Source organism: Acanthopagrus latus, chromosome 4, assembly GCF_904848185.1.
Source record: "Acanthopagrus latus isolate v.2019 chromosome 4, fAcaLat1.1, whole genome shotgun sequence".
Lineage (NCBI taxonomy): Eukaryota > Metazoa > Chordata > Actinopteri > Spariformes > Sparidae > Acanthopagrus > Acanthopagrus latus.
The window spans coordinates 5,534,229-5,556,793 of NC_051042.1; the positions used below are offsets into that span (position 1 = coordinate 5,534,229).

Sequence of the window (22,565 nt, forward strand, 5' to 3'; positions counted from 1 at the left end):
TAGGTCCATAAACCCTGTGGGTATTACAGACAGCTAATGTCATTACAGCACACGATCATGTCATCAGGCTTCATTCTGTCCCGGAGGAGTTTCTGTAATTTTTACTATCTTTCACTAGATATGTTTTGGCTCGTAATAGACCAGATACATTGTCGTTCCCCCTGTATCCTGTAGGGGGCTTTGCCTCATAATAACACTGCGCCCAACTGAAACTGAAAAAAAAAAAATTAGAATAAAAAAATGCTCCATGTAAAACACTGTCATAGAAATACTATGTGAAGTTTATAATTGTGTTTTTCATTGAAAAACAGTGGCATCATGTCAACAAAATTGAAAAGGTTAAAATCCAGAAGATGAATGAATATCTGGTCGTTATCATCAGGACTGATGTTAAGAATGTAACCCAGTGAAAGATGAAAATAATGTTAATAAAGTATTTTTATAGCCGTTTTTGCACTAAAATGCAGTCTGAGTAAAATGTTTAGCTGCAATGTCATAAAGATCTTTTAAGTTTTGCTTATTTGTATATTTTATATTGTTCTTCCCGTCTTTTCACTTATAGTTTTATACTTATTACTGCTTTAAATATATTTATATCCCCTTTGCTGCTGTACAGGCCCGTTGTTAGACCTGGGCATACACGGCTATAGCCCTGATTGTTTTGGGAATAACCCCCGGATCTCTGTGCCTTAAAAAGAAAAGAAAAAAATATCAAATACAATTGCCTAATGATGAAAACAGCTCCAGAGGTTCTTATGTCATTGCGTATGGAACGACCAGCAGCCACAAATGCAACACTGTCACCAGCGCAAATTGCGCAGAAGCTGGCCTGGCTTTCCTCATGGCAGATGCCAATATATGGGCAGAGTCAGAATAATTTGTTGCAAATTCAACATCAGTATTATTCTTTCCGCCTCTATGCCTCACTGATATTACCAGAGCTCGTCTGTTAGCCTACTGTTTGGTATCATTGCAGCATTTAGAGTAGTTAGTTATTGTGGGTATATGGAGGTTCTTTGGAAAAAAAATGTCACAGCCAGAGCAAGAAAATGTGGTGAGTGAGACATCATCTCCCCCAGCCCCTGATAATACTTCCATCAGCTCAGGTTTGTGAAAAATTGAATTGTGGTCCTGGGTGTAGTCTGGGTGTGTAGTTTCTGGTAAATGACAATGGTTTTTTCTCTTAATACCCTACAGAGCCTACTGTAGGCCTAATGCAGATAGACAGTGAAGTGAAGAAATTATAGGGAATGTTCTACCTGCTCTAATATATTATAAGACCTGTGCAACATAAACATTACTCAGTAGGTCCATAGTGAGGGAAAATTAGCTTTATTTGTGATTAAAACATGACAATGAGGATCCCAACGATTGGCCTTCATTTCCTTCTCAAACTAAGTTGAAATTGCATCTTTAACAGCCCAATTTTCAAAATTTCCTTTGGTGCCATAATAAACAAGATCCCTACTACTATCAATGCCATGCTTGGTTACTGTTAAAAATGCACTTCCAATAAAGTGATAATGGGCAAAACTGGTTGTCATTTTTATGTTGAGGCAGGGGGGGTTGTTGGTGGCAGCCGCTGAATGTCACAAATAAAGCAACTTGTAAGGTAGTTTAGTTACTTTTATCAAGAAGTAATCAGTAAAGTCACTAAGTTACTTTTTAAAGGAGTAATCAGTAATCAGATTACTTTTTCAAGCTAACTGTGGCAACACTGTCTGCGGGGCTAAAGCCCAGGATGTTCTGCACTCCTTAAGGATTATCTTATAATAATCTGTGGATGAATCGATAAAAAAATATAATCGTTTGTGCAAACCTGTTCAAATCATTGTCATTATTTATTAATTTAAACCAGTCCTGCTTCAGTTTTGATTAAAACATCTTGTTTGTGTCACATATCGTTTTAAAATTCCTTTACTGGGAGTGTTTTTCTTCTGTTGTTGTCACTTTGTTGCTCTTGTGTTGTAAACTCTGGGATGAGTGTGTTGTGTGCACCTTGTTTAATGACAATAAATAAGAGCTCCACATCACCCCCAGCTCTGACCATCAGAACCTGAGGTCCAGTGGAGGTCTGGTGTTGAGGCTCACACTCTGACAGACGTGTGTGTTCAGTGTTAAACCTCTGTGTGAGACATTAAACATGTAAACTGAAGTTAACAAACAGCCAAACTTCGACAACAAAACCCCACCCAGTTTAAAAGGGGAGGCTCCATTGGCCCGTGCGTCTGTAAATCCGTTCCCTCTTCATTCGGCCGCTGCCATTGGTCGGCGGTGACGACAATCCCGAGCCGAGCTCCCGCCCACCGAGCGGATCAAGTTTGAATGAACAACAGCAGTCTGTTCTGGAGCTGCTAGTTGCATTTGCAGTAATTTTGTAAAAGTGTGTATCATATCCCGGGCGCGCGGATCCAGGATGGACATGAAGAAAAGAATTCACCTAGAGTTGCGGAACCGCACTCCGTCAGACGTAAGTTGGACCTCACATCTCGCTCGGTACCGTCTCACACTCAGCTAATGGAGAATCCTTCGTGTGATGTCTTGGCGTGGGGACTCAAAGTTTCTTGCAAGTTAAAAGATGATGGAGAGCTCGGGTCACATTGCCGGGAGCGTGTTTACAGCCGGCAGGTGCTACGGGGACGCTGGCGGAACTTTTGTTCGGCTCCAGCATCACGTTTGTGATGAGCAGTTAGAGATGCAGCACCGCTTCTCGAGCCAGCGGTATAAACAAGGAGCCGTGCGAGGAGCCATATTTGTAACTTTTCATCTACGAACGCAGCGGCTCGTTTTTTTTAAAACCCGCTCGTGTTGTTGTTGACTCGGCGTCTGATGCGCTGTGACGGGAGAACACCTTCCACACCGACACGTTCGAGCCGAGCACTTGGCGCGTTAAGGATGCGGATACTCAAAGTCATGACATTATCAGTGATGCATAAAGATCACAGCCTCGATCCGAGCCGCATCCTGCACGTACAGCCGCTCACGAACTGTCCGGACGGGCTCGTTTATTTGTGCAGGAGCCGTAGGGAACACGGAGCAGCGCGCACTGGTGAGCCTGCTGCAGCCGCCGAGCCGAGCCGAGCCGCGGAGCACGGACGGGCCGGAGGAAGCGGCGCTAGCACGGACCGTTACCCGAGAACGCGGCGGCGCGATGCATACAAACACACTCCTCGCCTGGTTCTGGACCGCTCGGTGTTCGTCCACTTGGCTCGTCGAGGTTCTGTCGACGTCGACGCGAGGCCGAGACACACAATGACAACAAATCGTCGAGCCGCGCCGTTGCTCCACTTTTCCAGATCTAGGACAAGCCGCCATTTTACCGAGAAACAAAGGCAATCCGAAACACCGCGAACATCCCGTTCACTCGACACACATGACGATCGATTGATCATACCTTTGGATTATTAGGAGTCTATACACGCCATCGATCCAATCGGCAACAGTTTAGCGCGAGACACAATGAAACGTTTGCCTGGCAGCTATCTAATCTGCCTCGGCTGCCCCTCCTACTCACAAATGACCCTGTGCACGACTCGTAGGTCTGTTTCACTCACGCACAGCTCTCATTACACTTCAGCTCGGTACCGGGCGGAAACAAACGCCTCCGAACCGTCGCGTTACATCTGCTCGGACTGAAAAAGAAGCTAAATGTGATATTTACGTAGTGAGAGCAAAGCCAGTGCATCGCGATACTTGATGGCATGTGTGAACGGAGTATTGATCTGGTGATGGACGGTGTTGTTTATAGTTCCGGTCCTCGGTGCTGATTGGCTGAGTCACGTTCAAGGCCGCGGTAAAATATCCGATAACAGCGCACCTGAGACCACATCACACTAATGAGATATCAATCCGCTGACACGCTGTAGTGCAGGCCATGATGCATTTGTGTAGCTGCTCCTGAAGGACTAGCTCCATGTAAGAACATTTTATGTTAGACAGTATTTAGCTTGTTACATTTTTTTAAATTTAATGTGACGTTTGTTCAGTCTTACTTAACCGTAAACAGCATATATATATATATATATATATATATATATATATATATATATATATATATATATATGTATATGTATATATATATATATATATATATATATATGCCTACATTATTTGATTGTCAGAACTATGTGAACTTGAAAGCAGCATTATTATAATGTCTTCAGCACAGAGCCTATTGTGAAGCTGCTATATGTAGTTTTGCGCAAGAACTTTTAATGAGCAGAGAAAGCTCTTTATGTATGTCTCAACAAACTAAATGAACAAAGTCTCTTTGTTTTCATGACCGAGTTAACAAACTGACCTTAGAGGACAACACAGTTTCTGCCTTCCTTTGTTTACATGTGGCGGACCCTGCCACCGTTCTAGCTTCAAACAGTGTTCTGGGACCTTATTTTCCTCTGAAAATAGCTTGTTTATTCACTCATGGAAAAAAAATATATTTCTGAGTTGGTATTATTGCTTCATTAATAATGTAAATAGAGACATTCTCAGTTTTAATTTCTGCTCCAAAACTACATAGTGCCCCTTAATCCACTTTGTGTTAGGGCTACCACTAACAGATCATTTCTCTCCAGATAAATCGGCTCATTATTTTTCCAGTTAATCGATCAATCATTTAGTCAATAAAGGTCACCAGATTTGATTTTTGTGTCCAACCAACAGTCCAAAGCATCAATTCCTCACATTGCAGATTAGGAAACAGCAATTGTTTGACAGCTGTCCTTAATTTACGTACTTATTTATCATCATAGTAGTTAGCATCTAAATTTCCTTTGATCGACAAATGGACCGATTGACTAATGGTAGCTCTACTTCGTAGTTTGCGTGGCAGTTTGATATATAGGTGAATGATCACCATGTTACAAGCTGACTTATATGTTTTGTGTGGAGTAAAAAAATACACTGCAGTATAAAGTGTCAATAAATGACACTTGGGTACAAACACTTGAGTAAATGTAACACAAGCTACTTGAGAACAGATACAGTCTTAAGATTAAATGAATATCGATGTGTTTGCTTGCTCCTTAATTTAACTCTCTAAAATATGAAGCCTAGTCAGGAAAAATGCTTGAATAGAACATGTTGAGCTTTCCAATAGCTGAAACACAATCGATTTAATGTGCCAAATACTTCATTACTATTTTCACAGTCTGTTCAGTTGGCAGACAATGAAGTCCAAAGTGACACTTAAAAGTAAAGTCACATTTCACTCTGCTGGGAATTTAAGCATAAAGCGACTAAAACCAAACTTCTATGGAAGACGTTTTAACCTTGAAATGTCCTGACAAAGAACTCTGACGTATTTTCATCTATTTATATTAATTTGACACATTCTGATGAGATGTTTCTGTTTGTTCTTCAGGTAAAAGAACTTGTGCTAGACAACTGTCGCTCAAATGAAGGAAAGATCGAAGGTCTAACAGACGAATTTGAGGAGCTGGAGTTTCTAAGCACAATCAACGTTGGACTGACGACAGTCGCCCACTTGCCGAAGCTAAATAAACTCAAAAAGGTGGGTGTCTATCTACGTAGAACAGTTATAAATGTTTAAGGCTTTAAGGTTTTACATATTTTGATTGTTTGATCGATCAACAGCTTGAACTCAGTGATAACAGGATCTCAGGAGGGTTGGAAGTTCTGGCAGCAAAATGCCCCAACCTCACACATCTCAACCTCAGTGGAAACAAGATTAAAGACCTCAGCACAATAGAACCGTTGGTAAGCGAGAGTGCTTCTAAAACAGTACTCGACGTGATGCAGCTGGCTGTATTATTCACCAAACTTCGATTTGTCTTTTGGCAGAAAGAATTGGGGACGCTGAAAAGCCTAGATCTGTTTAACTGTGAAGTGACAAACCTGAACGAATACAGAGACAACGTGTTCAAGCTACTACCGCAGCTCACGTACCTGGACGGCTACGACAAAGACGACAAAGAGGCGCCAGACTCTGACGCCGAGGTGTACGCTGAGGGTTTGGACGATGACGAGGATGATGAAGATGGTGAGTCAGAGGTCATGTGGCCCGCTTCTCTCTTTCTAGCATCTCTTTAATATGCTAATGCGAACCCTACCCCAACTGCTTTCACCCAGACGTAGACGAGGAGGAGTACGATGAAGATACAGCACCAGGAGACGAGGAGGAAGAGGAGGGAGAGGAGGATGAAGAGGAAAATGAAGAAGAAGAAGAGGAGGACCTCAGTGGCGAGGTGGGCTGAGAATAAATTAGATTTCTCATTTAGTAAATGTAAAAGTGTTTCACCTGAGATATCTTGACTAACTTTGTCTTCTTAAAAAGGAGGAAGAGGAAGAAGATTTGAACGACAGAGAGGTCGATGATGAAGATGATGAAGGTGAGTAAAACAGAACATTGGCTGACTTTACAGCTGAAGGTGTCTCAGTTCCATACGTATATGGATCATTATAGTGTATTATTAGTATGAAGGTAATCAACATTATAAATGCTGGGTAGTTTTCTACAATCATATGTAGGAGTGTCACGGTAATTACATCATCAACTTACTGTACACATTTTGTATACAAAAGACTATCACTAACATTTGATGCCATAACTAGCCACTACTGCTTAGACTACTGAATCATTTTTTCACATTTTATTTATTGTTTTCTTTGTTTGTTTACGTAATACTTATTTTTGGTATATTTAATATGTCAAAAGTAAAATCAAAATCAAGTTGAAATTAAAACAGAATGTGAAGAAATAACAGTTTTGACGTTAGGTTGAGGTCATCTTTGTATAGGTTGCACAGATATCTGTTGGAGTTAGCATGCTAACCATCCCCTAGCCAGTTTGTACCTTGAGAGGTGACAGTAAACAACATGGACACTGCCCCGCTGCTCTGAGCTCCCAGTCCTGGAAGAGTCCGTGAATACTACTGCTAGCTGCACGGTTACGAGCTAACAGCAGCTACACTTAAAAAAAAAAACCCCAAAAAACCCAAAACACTCCATTTCCAATGTCTTAATGTTAATAATTAAAAGTCAATTGTGCTCATCCAACAAACCTAGTTATTGTGACAGGTTTAACAGTATGTTTCTTGCATACAAGTCTGCTTAAACTAGCTCAGTGCTCCAGCGTCTGTGCAGGTGATGTGCAGCAACAGCAGCATAGAACAAAAACATGAACAGACTATCACGGTAAACACAGGCAGGATTTTCATTTGTGCCACGCTGCCCACTTACTTGTGCAACTGCGCATGTGTCCTCCCGCATGTGCACGATACAAACAACACACTTATAAAAACACTCCTCCATGGTGCTACTCCACAGGAAACCTCCAACTATTTTTGTGCCGACAGGAAATAATACATTTTGTGCTGAGCAAAAGGCAATCATGTGGAGTGTCATGTGAGTTTCACTGTAAATCAAACTCAACAAAGAAGCAGACAATATGTTTTTACCAATGTCAGAAAAGGATTTTTTTTCCATCTGAAGTTGAAGTGTTACTGGAGCTGTTTTAACACCAACTGCACCAGCTGTTAGCTGGAAGCTCTTAAATGTCTTGCAATTTTTAAATTCTGTTTTGAGATTACTTAAATCTGTCGCTTGTTTGAACACACTAGACCCTCCAACAACTGGGCAACGTACTCTGCTGAGCTACACATGGCCAGACATCTTGCTTTTCATTTTGGCACCCATGTTAAGTCTGTTGAAGCCTTGCAATTCTTTGAAATGTATCAGTGGATAGTCGTATTGACATCACACTGGCATTCCACTACAATTTTAGTGCCCTTATTTGTAGAATATCTCTCAGACATGAAGAATATAACAGGTTATAGGCTGTATGGTCACACAGGATATGTGTCCTAGCTCTAAAGTATATAGTACAGATTTGGGACTCAGCTGATTCAGAAAATCTTTATTGTCCATCACAAAGCGACGTAAATTTGTCTTGTAATGTGAAAACCGCATACAGTTGGAGCCAGCATTGCTGTCGTCACGACGCATTAACCTGAAAGAGAAGTTCACCAGGAAACATTCTGTGGTGTTTGTGTCTTTAAATGCGCCTCTTTGTTTTCTAGAAGAAGAGCGAGGTCAGAAGAGAAAAAGGGAACTGGATGAAGAAGGGGAGGAAGATGAGGACGATTGAGAGTCCTCTCGAAGCTAAGTTGTGAACTGTTTTAAACTTGTATCTCCCAGTCACTTCCCAACAGCCCCATGTATTTTTTCCCCAAGTTTCATATTGCAGTAGGAGTGGTTTTTGTTATCAGCCAGTCAGGTAGACGGGGTTGTCTGGAGAAATAAGTTCAATTTATGTACCTTTGATGCTCCTGTGTTCCAGTCTTTACGGTCCACTTTTAACTGCTTCGTGGACACCAATTTTGTAATAACGAATATTAGCAAAGATAAACCTTTTTCAGAAATGTTTTTTTTTTTTTTTTTTGTTTTCTCACCGTTTGTGTAAGACCAGTTTCTGACGTATTTTAAGACCCCCCCTTCAAAAGAAAAAACAAAACGAAAACAAAAAAAAAGAGTGCATGTCTAATACATTTTAAAGTCAACTACTGGATTTCATGTATGGCTGTCCTCTCCTCGTCTTAAACTTATTTTTGCGTTGTACTTTCTGTTTTTTTAAATGTAAGTTATGTATTTGTAGTGTCACCAGTATGCCAATACTCTCTGCTGTCCTGGTGTGAAACTTGTGTCTGAACATGCACAGTGTGACCCTCACAGGGCATATTTTTAAACCATAACAAAAAAAAAATGTCTGCCCTTGTCAAAGCCACTCCTCCTCCTTCAACCCTCAGCTTTGATAGTTCGGAAATTACGTGTTCTTGTAAATAATGACCAAATCTATTTTTTTGTATTCTCTTTGATGACGGCAGACATTGAAACAGACAACTGAGGTGAAACTATGACTTGTAATAAGATATTAAATATGTATGCTGCTTTATCTAAAGTAACGCAGTGTGACATTTCTTGAATTTGAACATAACTTTGTATGCATAATCTTTCCATAAAGAGAACTGTTTGACATCAGAAGTCATTTATCGCTTTCTCCATGTTCCTTTCTGTGACACACAGGTGGCAATGTTTGATTTGTGGTGGTAGTGTAGAGAAGTACTTGATATAAATGGAGGTTACAGCCGCAACTTATGTGCATTGAAAATGTATTGTTTCAAAGTGTAAACTCTGGAAAACGGTCAGTTACTTGGACTCTGTTTTCACTATTATGCGTCATGGTCAAATTGGCCTACCTCAGTGATTTTTCACTCTATGTTAAATCCACTGTCATCAGCCAAAATTGTTTCTTTTTTTCCTCCCATTCACTTCAATAAATCCCTTTTTATATATGTGTTGTGTTGCGTTGTGGTCCTTGTACGACAGTAAGGTGTGTGTCTATACACAAGCTCCAGGTTTGAGTCGTCAGGTGTGATCATTTTGTTTCTCTACATGGAAAGTTGAACGAGGATGTATTATCTCACAGCAGACAGATGAGATACTGTGAACTACGTGCATTAAAGATTAAAGATTGGGTTTTACTTGTTTCTCTAAAAGGTAATCAATGTACAAGGAGAGTTTCAGTCATTTTATGGAGGACTGAAACTGCCAAATTCCAAAATAAATATATAAATGTCCCTTTTATTCAACTGACTGCCATTACATGCAACAAATATACAGATATTGATATTTGATACTGATCTTAAATTTAGACATTATTTAATTCATTAAATGTGATATAACTTGATATCTCTGCTTCAATTTACCTTTTGTATTAATTCAACTATCTATCATTTTATTTTCTATTTTATTTATTCATTTTCTTAATTTTTAAAAAAGTATCTAATTCTTTATTTTCTTTCTGCATTTCTTTATCAATATCTGCTTCATCGGGTTCATTAAAGGGGACACTGACTGCTGAAGCAGAATACATTTTGTCAGTTTCAGTCCTCCACAAACTGAAACTAAAACATCTTTCCTCTTACCTGCAGCGCTTTCTATTAATCATGACTGTTTTCCTTCAGATAAAATGGATCTCAGATGGTACTCAAAAAAAGACAAAATGATGCTTTTAAAAAACTCAGCAGTAAATGTCTCCTTCCAGAAATCATGAGCCGGTCAGTCACTCAAGATAATCCACAGACTCTGTTGTTTCATGTAGGAACTATTTTCTTTCTGTATCACTGTGCAGAAGGAAGCGTGCATCTACTAATTGGATAAGATGCCAGTTAATGTTCCAGCTCAGCCGAAGGAGGCGGACATTAATGTTTACATTACTCTGTCACAATGAGTGGATGTGTTCTTTAGCGCAGTGACGCTTCAGTAGTTCTACATCTGAGATTACGTCTCGCATTACTGTATGCAAGCAAGGAAAACATCTTTAATATCCAAAAGTTGGCAAGTTATGGCCAAACAATCTAGATCCATAAACAGTACTGCAGGTAAGAGGAAAAATGTGAATCTTTAAAAAGAATGAAAGCTTTTCTGTCCTGCAACAGTTCAGTGGTGGATTTTATTCCTACTGTGAATGAGATCACCTGACATGGCATCACTCCACCTGCAACTTCACCTGTTTGTCCTCTGCAGCTGATTCGTCTCTGGTCCTTTTCCACCTGTTTACTTTCAGTAGCCTTTTAATGTCTCCTGCGAAACACACACATGCGTTTACCATGACTGTGTCACTGGTTCCAGTCTACGTTCAAAGGGTTTTTATTCTGATTGTTTTAACTGACCCCCCCATGATGTGAGACTTATGTTCTACTTCATCCCAATAGCAGAAACAGCACTAACCGGCTGATTCTCACTGAACCTGGATTAAAGACACATGTTCAACAGCATCTTTCTGGAAGCTGCTTGAACCTGGGCGGCACAGTCAAATGTTGATCCAGTGTCCTTTTCTCTTTAAACTTCAGTCTGCGGGCAAAAATACAGTTCTGTGGTAAAACAGAGGCATTTAAACTGTAATCAGGCCTAAAGTCTGTTGATGGTACAAGTGCAGAGGGCGATGAACCGGAGTCTCTAGAGCAACACACACATCTACAGGTCAACACTGTTCAGTTATAGTGATATACTTAGTTTAAATGTAAAAGGATGGTTATTATTACAGTTTTCTGTACTGTTAGGAGGAGGCAAGAATACATGTTTATAACTTATGTGAAGTTATGTTGTTGGAGTCGAAGAACTAATACCGTTGCAGGTACAGTGTCAACCAGAAACGTTCAGCAAAAAATCTATCAAGCATAACAATCATTAACTTGCGCGGCCACGTCGTACAAAAACAAAGGGATTAACAAATATACATGTTATTAGCTAAAAAGGTAAAATGTGACAAATAAATAGAAGCAAATATACATAACCCTCCCATCCTCAAAATTAGCCCTAAAAACCAAGAACAACCAGCAAAGCTTCCCTTGAGACTATATTCGAGTAGTTTTGCAGTCCTCCACCTCTGGATCCACGTCCCCCCGCTGCTTTCCCTCCTTTAAATAAAGCATGAAACACCTCCAGTGAGTGAACTATCCACAGTCCTTGAGAAGAACGACTACATCTGTGTAGCTATATGTCAGAATTGTAAAGTAAATTTACAGCCAACAACATTCGTAAGTGAGAAAAGACGTAGGGGGAAAGCAGCTCTGTGGGAAAACATGATCCATTTCTGCAAAAGCTCGTCTCGTCTGTCTGTTGCAAAACCACTTCACGTCAGCCATTTTGAGAGGATGCTGCAGCTCGCTGCAATCTGTGTCTGCAGCAGGGTCTAAGGCCTTAGGGAAGAGAAACAGGAGCCAGTGTGGCAGTCTTTTTATCCTCCAGTTCTGCCTCAGCAAGAGCGATCACAGGATGATGGTTCCGTCTGAACAGGAGGACGAGTGTCGGGGCTTCTTTGCATGGTGATCAGCGTATTGCCATGTGAACGACGAGGGGAGGCAGAGTGAATAAACACACAGGAGATCGCTATAGCTGATCCGAGCACTGGAGAGCACGCTGGATCAGGAATATTAAGTTGTATAAACACAGATAATACCTCATTGATTGGATCTTAAACCTTCCCTCTCATCGATTTCCTGTTAAGGTGGCGATCAATGAACGCCGCCTTGCCTCCATTACTTATCATTTATTTAATTATTACAATAATCAAGTAATTGCACCAGTTAAGACTTTATCCAACAGTTATCATGTTATCGTGTGCACTACGCAGGGCGGCAGGAATGAAGTTATGATATATAAAAGGGAGGGGCGGGAGGGCTCAGAAGCTCGTTGGAGGTCAGAGTTGGGGGCAAAGGAAGCAGCTTTGCCAGTCCAGGAGGCTGAGAGGTCAGAGGTCAGAGGTCGGAGGTCAGACGTTGTTGGGGCTAACGTTCTTCAGGTTGTTGAGCTCCAGCTCCAGCTGACGTATTCGCACGTCCTTGGTGGTCAGCTCCTCCTTCAGCCGCCGCAACTCATCCTGCTGCCGGAAGAACATCCGCAGGAGCTACGTGGAGAAAGACAGACACTCACGCATGAAACAAAAACACTTCAACAAGCAGGCGTGAACGGCGAGGAGGAACATGTGGCGAATGTGCAGAGATGGAAAAACATTTTGACGTCACAACAGGAAGTATGGATTCATTATCCTGCTGATTAAACCTATTAAACCACATGACATGGATGATTATATCTAATAACATATCTGTGATATAACTGAAAGAGCAGCGACTACATGGACCGTGAGATTCTTTTCAAGGTCAGGATTGAACTCAGTAAAATCAACTTGACCTTCTGGCATTTGGCTTTTACACTTATGTTCAATTAGTCTGTTAGTTGGTCTTTTTCTTCATGCAATAAACTGACTATCAGTCCACAAAGTCCAGATAATGTGGCGTTTGGATCCAAATTCTGCCAAAATATCTCCCCCATCCTATTTATAATTAACACAGAGAAGCTAAAATGATAATTGTCTCCAATTTGCAGCTTGTATTTTTGAAATACATAACAAAAAGAAAGCACTATATGAAAAGCGCAGGGTATATCAGGATGCAGTTTAAGAGCCATAACTTTGCCTGTTTGTAATTGATTTCTCAGGTGTTGTTCAGGAGCTGGTTGTGATGCAGTAAACGAGCTGAATCATCCAGTGAATTCAAGCGTGTTGTGGTGAGAAAAATCTTAAAATAAAGACACAACACAGCAAAACTTGAGAAAACAGAACGGTGTGTGTTTCCCTCCGCCGTCAGAGCTCTAAGGACTCCTGGTGGAGAGCGACTCCCAGCTCCTGTTCTCCACGTACCTCGTTCTCTGTCCTGGGCGGGACGTTCTCCAGCAGGTCAATCCCGTTCACCACCACACTCTTCTTCTCCTTCACCGGGGCCTTGAACACTAACTGATTTGGCCGGTGGTAACCGTCCTTCAGGGACATCAGGACTGGGTCTGTTTCACACAAAGGACCAAAAACACTCCTAAACATGAGAAAACCAGCACAAAGAGGCTTAACTCCTCCGCGCATCACCACAGGGAAGCTATTATTGCTCCGTGCTGCTCTTCAACTGGGTGTGTCTAATTCCTTTAATTGGGGCGGCTTTTTAGCTCGTGGACATCTTCTACAAACTGGCCTTCACACAGGAGTCTAGAGCGTTGGGAGTGTTTGACGAACATGGAATTACTTCCACATCAGAGAAGGTAACGCTGTCCTTTAAACGACAGCTTGTGCCCTTTGTTATAAGATACACTGATGGTCAGAGCAGACACACTGACAGACTGAACAGTGGAGATGACAACAAAAAGAAATCACTTTATTTAAAAACCCAGTAAAAATGTTAATCAGAGCTGGTTTAAGTTGTATGATCTTGATTAGAAGTGAGTATGTGTGGGAGTGTGCACAGTGGCGGTGACAATAGAAGCCATATGTTCAGTGAGACTGTGTGAGAGAGTCGGCAAGGAAGAGCACAACAAGAGAGAAAGACTCAGGGATTAAGAGTGGCAACAATCAATCGATCAGTTTCTGACGTTCAAATGAATCGCAACTATTTGCAATTCAGGTTCAGGGCAAAACAAAATGTTTGTGGACGTCATCTTGGACTTTGGGCAAACACTGATCGACACTTTTTACCATTTTCATTTACCTTCTATAGATGAAACAACTCATCGATTAATCCGACAAACTTAAAAACATGCTTCATAATTGGGAAAAACAGAACGTGTGCTTCTGTTAAAATGTTGCCTGAAACCTTTGAAGCAGTAAAAAAACAATCACAGGGTTGATACCTCTGTTAATGCCGCTCAGCCACTCACTGGCAGACAGTGCCGGCTCTGTTCCTGCTGTCATGGGGTAGATGTCCTCCTGGTAAGTGTCGGACTGTGAACCAGGAAACACCACATTCATGTTATTGATCAGATCTTACATAGTTGGTATCTAATTTTAAGAGGGAAAAGAGGTTGTATTGTGCTCTGCTTGGGTTTGAAACGATTCCTAATCAGAGAATCAAATCACTTGATTACCCTCTCTGGTTCACTGACTCACCCTTCGTGGCACAATCATCGAAATCGGCTCGATCAAACCCTTCAGGGTGACAAGTTTGTAGAAGCGGAACACCTCGCAGGCTCCCACATCCAGCCCGTGCTTTGGCATCACACCTGCAGATGACATCAGAGGTGTGTGGTGAAATGACTTCCCAGAATTCATAGCCAACCAGCGACATCAACCTGCTGCAATATGACCAGTAAGAGAAGCTCATAGATCTATAATGAGGGAATGTTTAGAATATGTGGGTCTTTGCTTCTGCCAAAGTCTCTGTCTCTCAGACCTGCTGATGGAGAGGTGAGGATTTCTTTCTGCTGTAAGCGGGGGACATCATATGTCACTGATGGACAATTGACTTACCCAGTCCTTTCTGTGGCGCTGGGGACCGGAACTCCATCAGGTACTGCAGGTATGGCTTCTCTGACGTAATCTCAAAGTAACGGATGTTGCCGTCGCCCTGTCAGGACACCAGATTGTGGCTGTTACTTCACAGTTCAGGAAGAGGCTTCTGGACGTGTCAACGATGTCATCTGTCATCTTATTTCCTGCTGACTGTGCTGACTTTAAATGTTTTACCCACAATCTTTAAATGCCTGAAGTTCAAACTGACAGAGAGGAAGAGGAGGAAAGTGAAAATGTATCTTCTGCTGAGCAAACATCGAACCGCTCGAAAGGCTTTTTATAATCTAAAACCTTACGGCACTCGGAGTATTGTGTTGTTTTAACATGTGGGAAAATGTGTGACTTTGTTATGACAGATGTCTGAAATCTTACATTTTTTTAAAGACATTCAGACTGTTCTCTGTTTTCATTTACAGAGAACATAACAGATATACGACTGTGTTTCAGTGATGGAGGCACTCCGCAGTCACATGGAGCGCCTCGATCGCCCCGGTATTTGTGTCTTCATCTTTGTGTTATTACTTCGATCTGTTTGTTCAGTTCAGTTATGAGGCCCTTCTACTTTCCTAGACGTGTGGTTATAAGGATGCAAAATGGCTGCCCTGTTCAGCTCTCTTGTTCATTTATCACTGTAAATAATGTATATGCATGAATGTTCTCATGGCTACAAAAAGGACATATTTACCTTTGTAAAGCTGATAACTAAAACTGTACTGATGGTCTAAAACCCTGTGAGGAACAGTCTGATATATCTGTGCTGGTGTTGTTCCTTGAGCATCACTGTAACTGACCGATCATGATTCCGTAATGTCATGGCTTTAGATGAGATAACATAGGACAAGACAACGGGGACTCTACTGGCACTATGAAATATCACCAACAGGAGTTTGAACACAATGACATCACAACAGCACAACTGGCCCTGGAACAATATTAATTATGATGTTGTAGGAGCAACACCAACAGAGCAATATCAGATCTGTCACGATGTTATTGTCTCTCTAAGACTGTGACCAAGATGTTTTATTACATTTCTGTGGGTGGAGTTTCTGCCTGTACCTCTCCTACACACCTGTGTACACTACACCATCCGTTTCATTTATTTCATTATTATTCAGAAAACCTCAGTGCACTACACAGTTTGGTTCATTCCTGAGACTTTATGACAGAAAAAGAGAATAATTGGTTATATATAACAATCATTTCTTCTTGTTGTGACCAATTACCTTTCCTGCCAGATACAACATGTGTGTGTCAGCGTCATAGAAGGGAAACAACAGTCCCGAGAGGCCGTCTATGTCCTCCTCCACAATTGGCATGGACAAATCCTCCTGGGAAGAGCAACACACACAGGGAATTAACACACACACACACACACACACACACACACACCAGCTCCACCCACTCGGGCATTACAGACATGAGCCATATGGTGCTGTCTTCTAACCTGATCCCAGAGAGCGATCTGCCGGGTGTTCCAGCGAGAAACCCCCGTGGTGAGCAGTCGCTTCATGTTGCCCAGGAACACCACTCGGTTCACGCGGTGGTTCTTACAGCTAGCCTGCTGGTGAAACAAAGACAGCCAGTTATTATTTTTGTGACTTATAAAACAAAGAAAGGATGTGACAACTTTCACTGAGCACATTCTTTTCAAGATTTTAATAATTCCATCCAGCCCACAAGCTTTGCAAACCACCAAATGTATTTTTAAAGATGAACCAAAGCTCTGTTGGAAGGTCCTGAAGTTAAAATGTATTTCAGGTACAAAACATGTTCATGACTGTTCTCTTCCTCCTGCTGTCAGGCTCTGATCCCCTCCGCTCGGTGCAGCAGGGGTTCAGCTAATGAGTCTAATCAGAGACCGTTTCATGGTGGTCAGGCAGCAAAGACCATCAAGGCCAAACATTAATGAAGTGGCTGAAACATGGTTGGAACCAGCTGTAGCAATTTTTAGTTTGATTTAACAGCGGTGGATATTTTTAAAACCATCAACTTAACTATAGGCTGTAGATTTGATTTCACCGATTAAAATGTTTGCTTTAAAAATAGAACTTCAATTTCTCCACAGAAAGAGACGATAAGTCCAAATGTTGGACAACATGTGATGGTCATGAGCGTCATTCTGAACCCACTCTTCTGGTTTCAGGCTTTACACGAGTTTTAGGGACCTGACTGCTGGATTTTCTCCCGTTCTGCCAAAAGAACATTAGTGTGGTCGGGTTCTGATGTTGGATGATAAGGCCTGGCTCGCTGTTGATGATCCGGTTCATCCCGAATGTATGATGGAGCTGAGGTCAAGGCTCAGTGCAGGCGAGTTCATCCACAACAAACTTGGAAAATCAATGGACTTGACTTTGTTACATTGCAGAAGGACTGTGCCTTCCCCGAAACTTAACTGCTTAAAATACCATTGTATACTGTTGCATTAACATTTATAGACAACAAATATATTCATTCAAATAGTGAGGATCAGAGACAGACCAGACCAGAAGGCGACACAGCCTTCAAAGTATCTCAGTACCTACGTAGGACTGCTAAGTGTCCTGATAACAGATCGTTTCTGTGCCTACGCAGTTTCCTCAGTTGCATCAGTTTCACAGTGAGGGTCGTCTGAACATAAAGCTCTCATGGCCTCTATGTACATGCACACTCACATAAAACCTCCCCCCTCCTCCCCTCACCTGCAGGACCGACCCGGAGCGCGGCTCGATCACACGCAGCTTCTTGTCTTTGCAGCTGGTGGCCAGCAGGCTGCCGTCTGTGTTGAAGGTCATGCTGAGGATGACGTCAGTGTGGCAGTCGATCATTTTCACCGGCTCGCCGATCTCCAGGTTCCAGATCAGAATCTGATACAGTCAGGGGAGGATTGTTGGGGTGGAGGTGTTAGATGTGCTTGAGTCAGTGATGTTGTTATGTTGTGATATTGTGAATGGAATCTGATTTTGCTTTTCTTTACAGGCAGTAACCTCTGCTGATGTCCACAGTGAAAGTAGAGAGGGCTGAGTTTAAATGTCTCAGCTCGGTTCTTTGGAAATTTCAAATCTCAATATTCAAGCCTTTTGATGGGAATTCAATAAACAGGGGCTGCAATCAATTACTATGTTTTCATTGACTGATAGTTCTGTTAGTGTTTTATAGTCCTCATTTTGTCTGAAGAAGATCAAGTAAGTCATGTAATCCAGCACAAAAGCATCTCCTGAAATGAACAAAAAACATAAAGAGATGATACCTAAAAGTCTTTCAGTATCTAAGAGGGAAAATTTGGCAGAACTGTGCTGATTCCCGCTACTTGTGTTTGTGGTTACTGATGTGGTACCTTGTAGTCGTAGCCAGCGCTGAAGAGGATGCCGCTGCTGGTGGGGTGCCACTCGATCAGACCCACCCGTCTGCTGTGCCCGTACAGCTCCAGCACCGCCTCCATCATGTTGCGCCTCAGGCCGCCCTCTGGGATCTCCCATACTCGCACCTGCCACGTTCACACACACAGAAAACAAAGGTGAACACACAGTTTCTAATTGTAAGGCACACACACAAACATGACAAACTAGCTAGCTATTATGGACAAGAAAAGAAAGGGCTTTAACATGTCACGGAGAAGAGGATATACTGTTAACCCATTAATACACAGTCCAGGAAGTTTGAAGTTAACAGGCCAGCTAGCTTCTTAAATAGGCTAACATCGATATTAGCTTCTCCAACAGGCTAACATCGATATTAGCTTCTCCAACAGGCTAAAATCAGTCTTGACTTCTCTAACAGACTTAACACTGATATTAGCTTCTCCAACAAGCTAACATCAGTCTTAGCTTCACCAGTGTGTGTACATCAGTGGTAGCATCTCTTAACAGGCTAGCATTTGTGATAGCTTCTCACAGGGCAACCCTGATGTTAGTTTCCCTGCAGGAAACCAGTCACCAGCAAGACCAGCATATGCTGTGTTTTGGTGCTGGTCGGGTTTTCGGTGCTTGTCAGGTTTTCCAACAGGCTACGATCTACATAAGCTTCTCCAACAGGCTAGCATCAGTAATAGCTTCTCTAGGGGTCATGGTTTGGCATGTCAATCCTAATTTTTCAGTATTTATCCATATCACTGTGTTAGCCTACAGACCTAACAAAAGTGGTTATTTGAATTTAAGACATCTATGCCATTCTAGCCTATGAGATTCTTAAATAAGGATGTTTCTATAATATCTAAAATGCTAAATGTCTTTGTAACCTGAGTTTAAATAAGACTTTAGACCTTGAGGTTTTGAATTGTTTTTGTCGGATGCCACTTCACATATTTCATAGCTTTTTAATATGAGTTCCAAAACAACAATGAGTTTGACACAGCTAGAGATGCCACTGACCAAAAATAGCACACAGTATCAATGCAGCCCATTGCATTAGGATTAATCTGGATTACAGCTATGGCTGGAGGCTGTGTGTGGGACCAGAGGAGATTATCCTTCAACAAGTGAAAGCACTATACAGGACACGCTGCTATCATGGCTTTACTATGCTCAGCAGAGTAATGTAACAGGTGCATACACTGGGGAAAAAAAGGCTCACAGGTTTTTAGTGTATGTTAGGCAACATCTGAGATTAACAGTAAAAGTGATTGATGTTTATTTATAGAATTTGTCATTTATGTGGTCAGCTGCTGCAGAGATGTGGATTTGAGCGTCGCTCACACACATCTCCAGTTGTTGTTTTCAGGCTCATAACAACAAACCAGAGCAGCTGTGAGCCAAAATCGAATCACCAGCGTGTTCAGTACAAATTCTGAATCAGTCAATAACCTCTTTGCCTTCCGGGCAGAACCTCAACCTAAATATCCAACAGACCTATGATTTCACAAATACATGTTTTTACATTCTCTACAATCCTGCTGAGTCAGCAGACTTCAAGAAAGGACGTGGTGTCACTTACGGATGTGTCCTCAGAGCACGACGCTATGATGTTTTCAAAGAAGGGATTCCACTTGATATCCAGCACATTTCCTTGGTGGCCGCACACTTTTGGGTAATGAGACTCCAGGCGGCCGGACTGAAACAGAGACAGAAGTAGGTTAATTCACATTTGCAGATCCTTTTATTTAACCAGCTAAAAGCCTCATTGAGTTTAAAGTCTCCTTTTCAAGAGTGACCTGAAATGTCACAAATTAGAAAGGTGTGAACACAAAGTCCAGATAAAATGCAATTGCCGATGAAGAACAAGAACAAGCAAAGCAAAGAACAGGTATTTCTTTCTGAAATAATTTTGGTTAAATGTGCAGTCACATTAGCAAAGAGTACTTTTATCATTATCTAAAATCTTAAGTACAGAAAGGAGGTAATCCATTACCTGTATTTGTGTATTATATTACTTAACAGAACTATTCTGAGCTTTTAACGGATGCGAACGTGAAGACCAATATAACAGGATAACAGTGAAACCACTTCAGTGAGATGACTCAACAGAACCAAACGGGCCTGCTGACGGTACGGGGACGTCTGAGGCAGCCAGAGTGTTGTTGCAGTAACCCACAGAGTCCACAGAGGGGCAGTGGCTCATAGCACCAGCTGACAGGAGCCTCCTGATGTCACTCATGATGTCATGAATGTTTGATGACACTTCAGTCCACTGACCTCTTTTTTTATTTCCTCAGAGATTAGTTTAAAAGCATCGGGTCATGCCTTACTGAAACCCTGAGTGTGTGTGTGTGTGTGTGTGTGTGTGTGTGTGTGTGTGTGTGTGTGTGTGTGTGTTTACATGTGATGTCCTCAATGAACCCTGAAGATTCACTCCAGATGCACGATGAAGCCGTAACAAACTCTGTTTAGTATAATAAAATATGTATGACTTCCCGTAAGGTCTCGAAACCTGAAAGAGAGATTTTGTGTTTTTGTTTTGTTTCTTATGGATTTGACTGAATTCATGGTTTATAAAGGCTCATCCAGGGACAGGTATTGCATTATAGTCTCTAAATGCTGTAGTGTGGGGCATCAGTTTATGCTGCATACTTGTCCCTATACAAATAGACATAAAATAAATAGAATGAAGATGTTTTAAACTGCAGGAAGCAAATCAGTGAAATACAACCATCTGGCCATGGTAAGTCTTTATGTTAAGATAATTCTGTGCAAGTCTGTGAATGTTAGCATGCTACTGATAGCTGACATGTAAGACTGCTGGCACTTAGATGACAGAAAGTAGGTTTCAAAATCGGAGCAACAATTCATATCAATATAATCTGAGAAACATACATAGTAGATGAAGTATATTATATAGACCCGTTGGTTAGTGTATATGCTGTCCAGTGTGCAACAATATCAAAACTTTTCTTTTAAGCAGAAAACGATGCTTTGGGTAATATGTGATTATTGAACTTACAATTAAAGCAACATGATCTAGAAATTGTCATTGTATGCGATTTGGTGCCCCCCACAGTTTCTGAGTAGAACGCCACCGTGGTAGTTTGGCAGACGGGACATAGCTGCTAACTACAAATGAACTCGTGACATCATAACAGTGTTGAGTCTTAGAAACTCTCACTGGAGTTACACAGAGCAGAAACCAGAGTCACAGTTCACCCTGTTACAAGACATTGAACCATCAACACGACTCTGAAGATGTTATTTTATGGAAAAGAGTTACATAAGGTTGCTTTAAGATCTCTATTTCAATGTTGTTTTAGACAGTAAGTTTATTGTTTTCCTGTACATTTGGCTGCTTCCTTCACATCCCTCTGTCACAAGTGTCTGAAAACCACATTTGAGGGATAATTGAAAACAAAAATATATATATATATATATATTGATATTGGAATACTAAGCCCACAAAATAAGTGACGTTCAGATTCAGGTACATGAAACGTGAATAAAAAGAAAGCAGATCAAAAAATAATTTGAATGTCGGCATAAAGGCAGCAAGCAGGAAGTCCACCCACACAAAGATTCCATCTAACACAGATCCAAAGACACTTAAGGCTTTGCTAACAAGACAAGAGACACGTCATCAAAACCAACAGACTGCAGTCTCTGCCAGAACCTGACAGTGAAGTGAAGTGGGACATCAATTCAGTCAATACAAGAGGAAAAGGGGGGACCAGCATGACAGGGCAGAGAAAACACACTCAGACACTTCATATGAGTAGACAATAAAGCTCTCTGCCATTGTCTCTAATAACTCTGCCCCTCAGATTCACACCACACCTGCATGGAAACTCAGATCTCCACACGTTTGTGTCTGAATGTAAACCTTCGGGACGGGCCACAGGTTCGGATGACGCATTAGCTCTTTCTATAATTGTTACAGTGACTCTGAGTTTTAACATGGCCTCAAAAAGTTAATAACATGAGGGACTCCCAGTTGAGGTGGAACTAATTACCTGCAAAGAAATAATGTCTGCTGGGAGCCGCAGGGTTCGGAGGGTCCACGAGGGATCAAGAGGAAACCAGACGAGCTGTGTTCAGGGCTTCATACATGTGGTGTCACATCTCTGTCCACCACAGTCAAGAGTAAACATTAAAGTGAAAAAGAAACTGACGTGTGATAATAATCATCGGGATGATTGGCAGGAAACAGACACGGAGCCGCGCTGAGTTCGGCCTCGTTGTCTTTCTGCAGCTCATTTCCTGAAGCTGTGGCTCAGCTGAGGAATCGTTGTGACGCAGATGTGCAGGACAGGTGCCAACAGCTTCAGGACAGAGGCGCCACACTGTGATCACTACCCACTCTCAATGATCTGAAG

At 41.6% G+C, this 22,565-nt stretch overlaps 2 protein-coding genes across 9 annotated transcripts in view; one reads left to right on the forward strand and one right to left on the reverse strand.

Moving 5' to 3' along the window:
• The first annotated feature begins 1,904 nt into the window (after nt 1–1,904).
• Nucleotides 1,905–9,311, forward strand: anp32a (acidic (leucine-rich) nuclear phosphoprotein 32 family, member A). Of its 2 annotated transcripts, none has more exons than XM_037094613.1 (7): nt 1,905–2,470; nt 5,363–5,512; nt 5,596–5,718; nt 5,803–6,001; nt 6,091–6,206; nt 6,296–6,350; nt 8,043–9,311. In XM_037094613.1, exons 1-7 carry the CDS (start codon nt 2,417–2,419, stop codon nt 8,105–8,107), a joined length of 762 nt encoding a protein of 253 aa, XP_036950508.1. In that variant the 5' UTR covers nt 1,905–2,416; the 3' UTR covers nt 8,108–9,311. The 2 variants fall into 2 exon arrangements, with proteins under 2 accessions (XP_036950508.1, XP_036950507.1); XM_037094612.1 differs by having other exon boundaries at nt 1,908–2,470; nt 8,040–9,311.
• Nucleotides 9,312–10,158: 847 nt separating this feature from the next.
• coro2ba (coronin, actin binding protein, 2Ba) overlaps nt 10,159–22,565 on the reverse strand; it is a 52,019-nt gene continuing 39,612 nt past the window's right edge. For 5 of the 7 annotated variants that reach the window (XM_037094610.1, XM_037094609.1, XM_037094608.1 and 2 more), the window contains 10 exons: nt 19,763–19,879; nt 18,168–18,317; nt 17,533–17,697; nt 16,299–16,415; nt 16,078–16,182; nt 14,810–14,906; nt 14,450–14,562; nt 14,194–14,284; nt 13,220–13,359; nt 10,159–12,427 (listed from right to left, as the gene is read on the reverse strand). In XM_037094610.1, the coding sequence (XP_036950505.1) occupies nt 12,293–12,427; nt 13,220–13,359; nt 14,194–14,284; nt 14,450–14,562; nt 14,810–14,906; nt 16,078–16,182; nt 16,299–16,415; nt 17,533–17,697; nt 18,168–18,317; nt 19,763–19,879 (1,230 nt within the window). In that variant the 3' untranslated portion in view covers nt 10,159–12,292. The remainder of the gene's footprint in view (nt 12,428–13,219; nt 13,360–14,193; nt 14,285–14,449; nt 14,563–14,809; nt 14,907–16,077; nt 16,183–16,298; nt 16,416–17,532; nt 17,698–18,167; nt 18,318–19,762; nt 19,880–22,565) is intronic. The other 2 variants (XR_005074527.1, XM_037094607.1) reach the window with 2 other exon arrangements.

Excerpts from the sequence above, each read along its gene's own strand:
- anp32a (XM_037094612.1), top strand. The coding sequence starts at position 2,417 with ATGGACATGAAGAAAAGAATTCACCTAGAGTTGCGGAACCGCACTCCG. Across the intron at positions 6,207-6,295 it reads AGGAGGACCTCAGTGGCGAG|GAGGAAGAGGAAGAAGATTT; the intron begins GTGGGCTGAGAA and ends CTTCTTAAAAAG. Across the intron at positions 6,351-8,039 it reads CGATGATGAAGATGATGAAG|AAGAAGAGCGAGGTCAGAAG; the intron begins GTGAGTAAAACA and ends TTTGTTTTCTAG.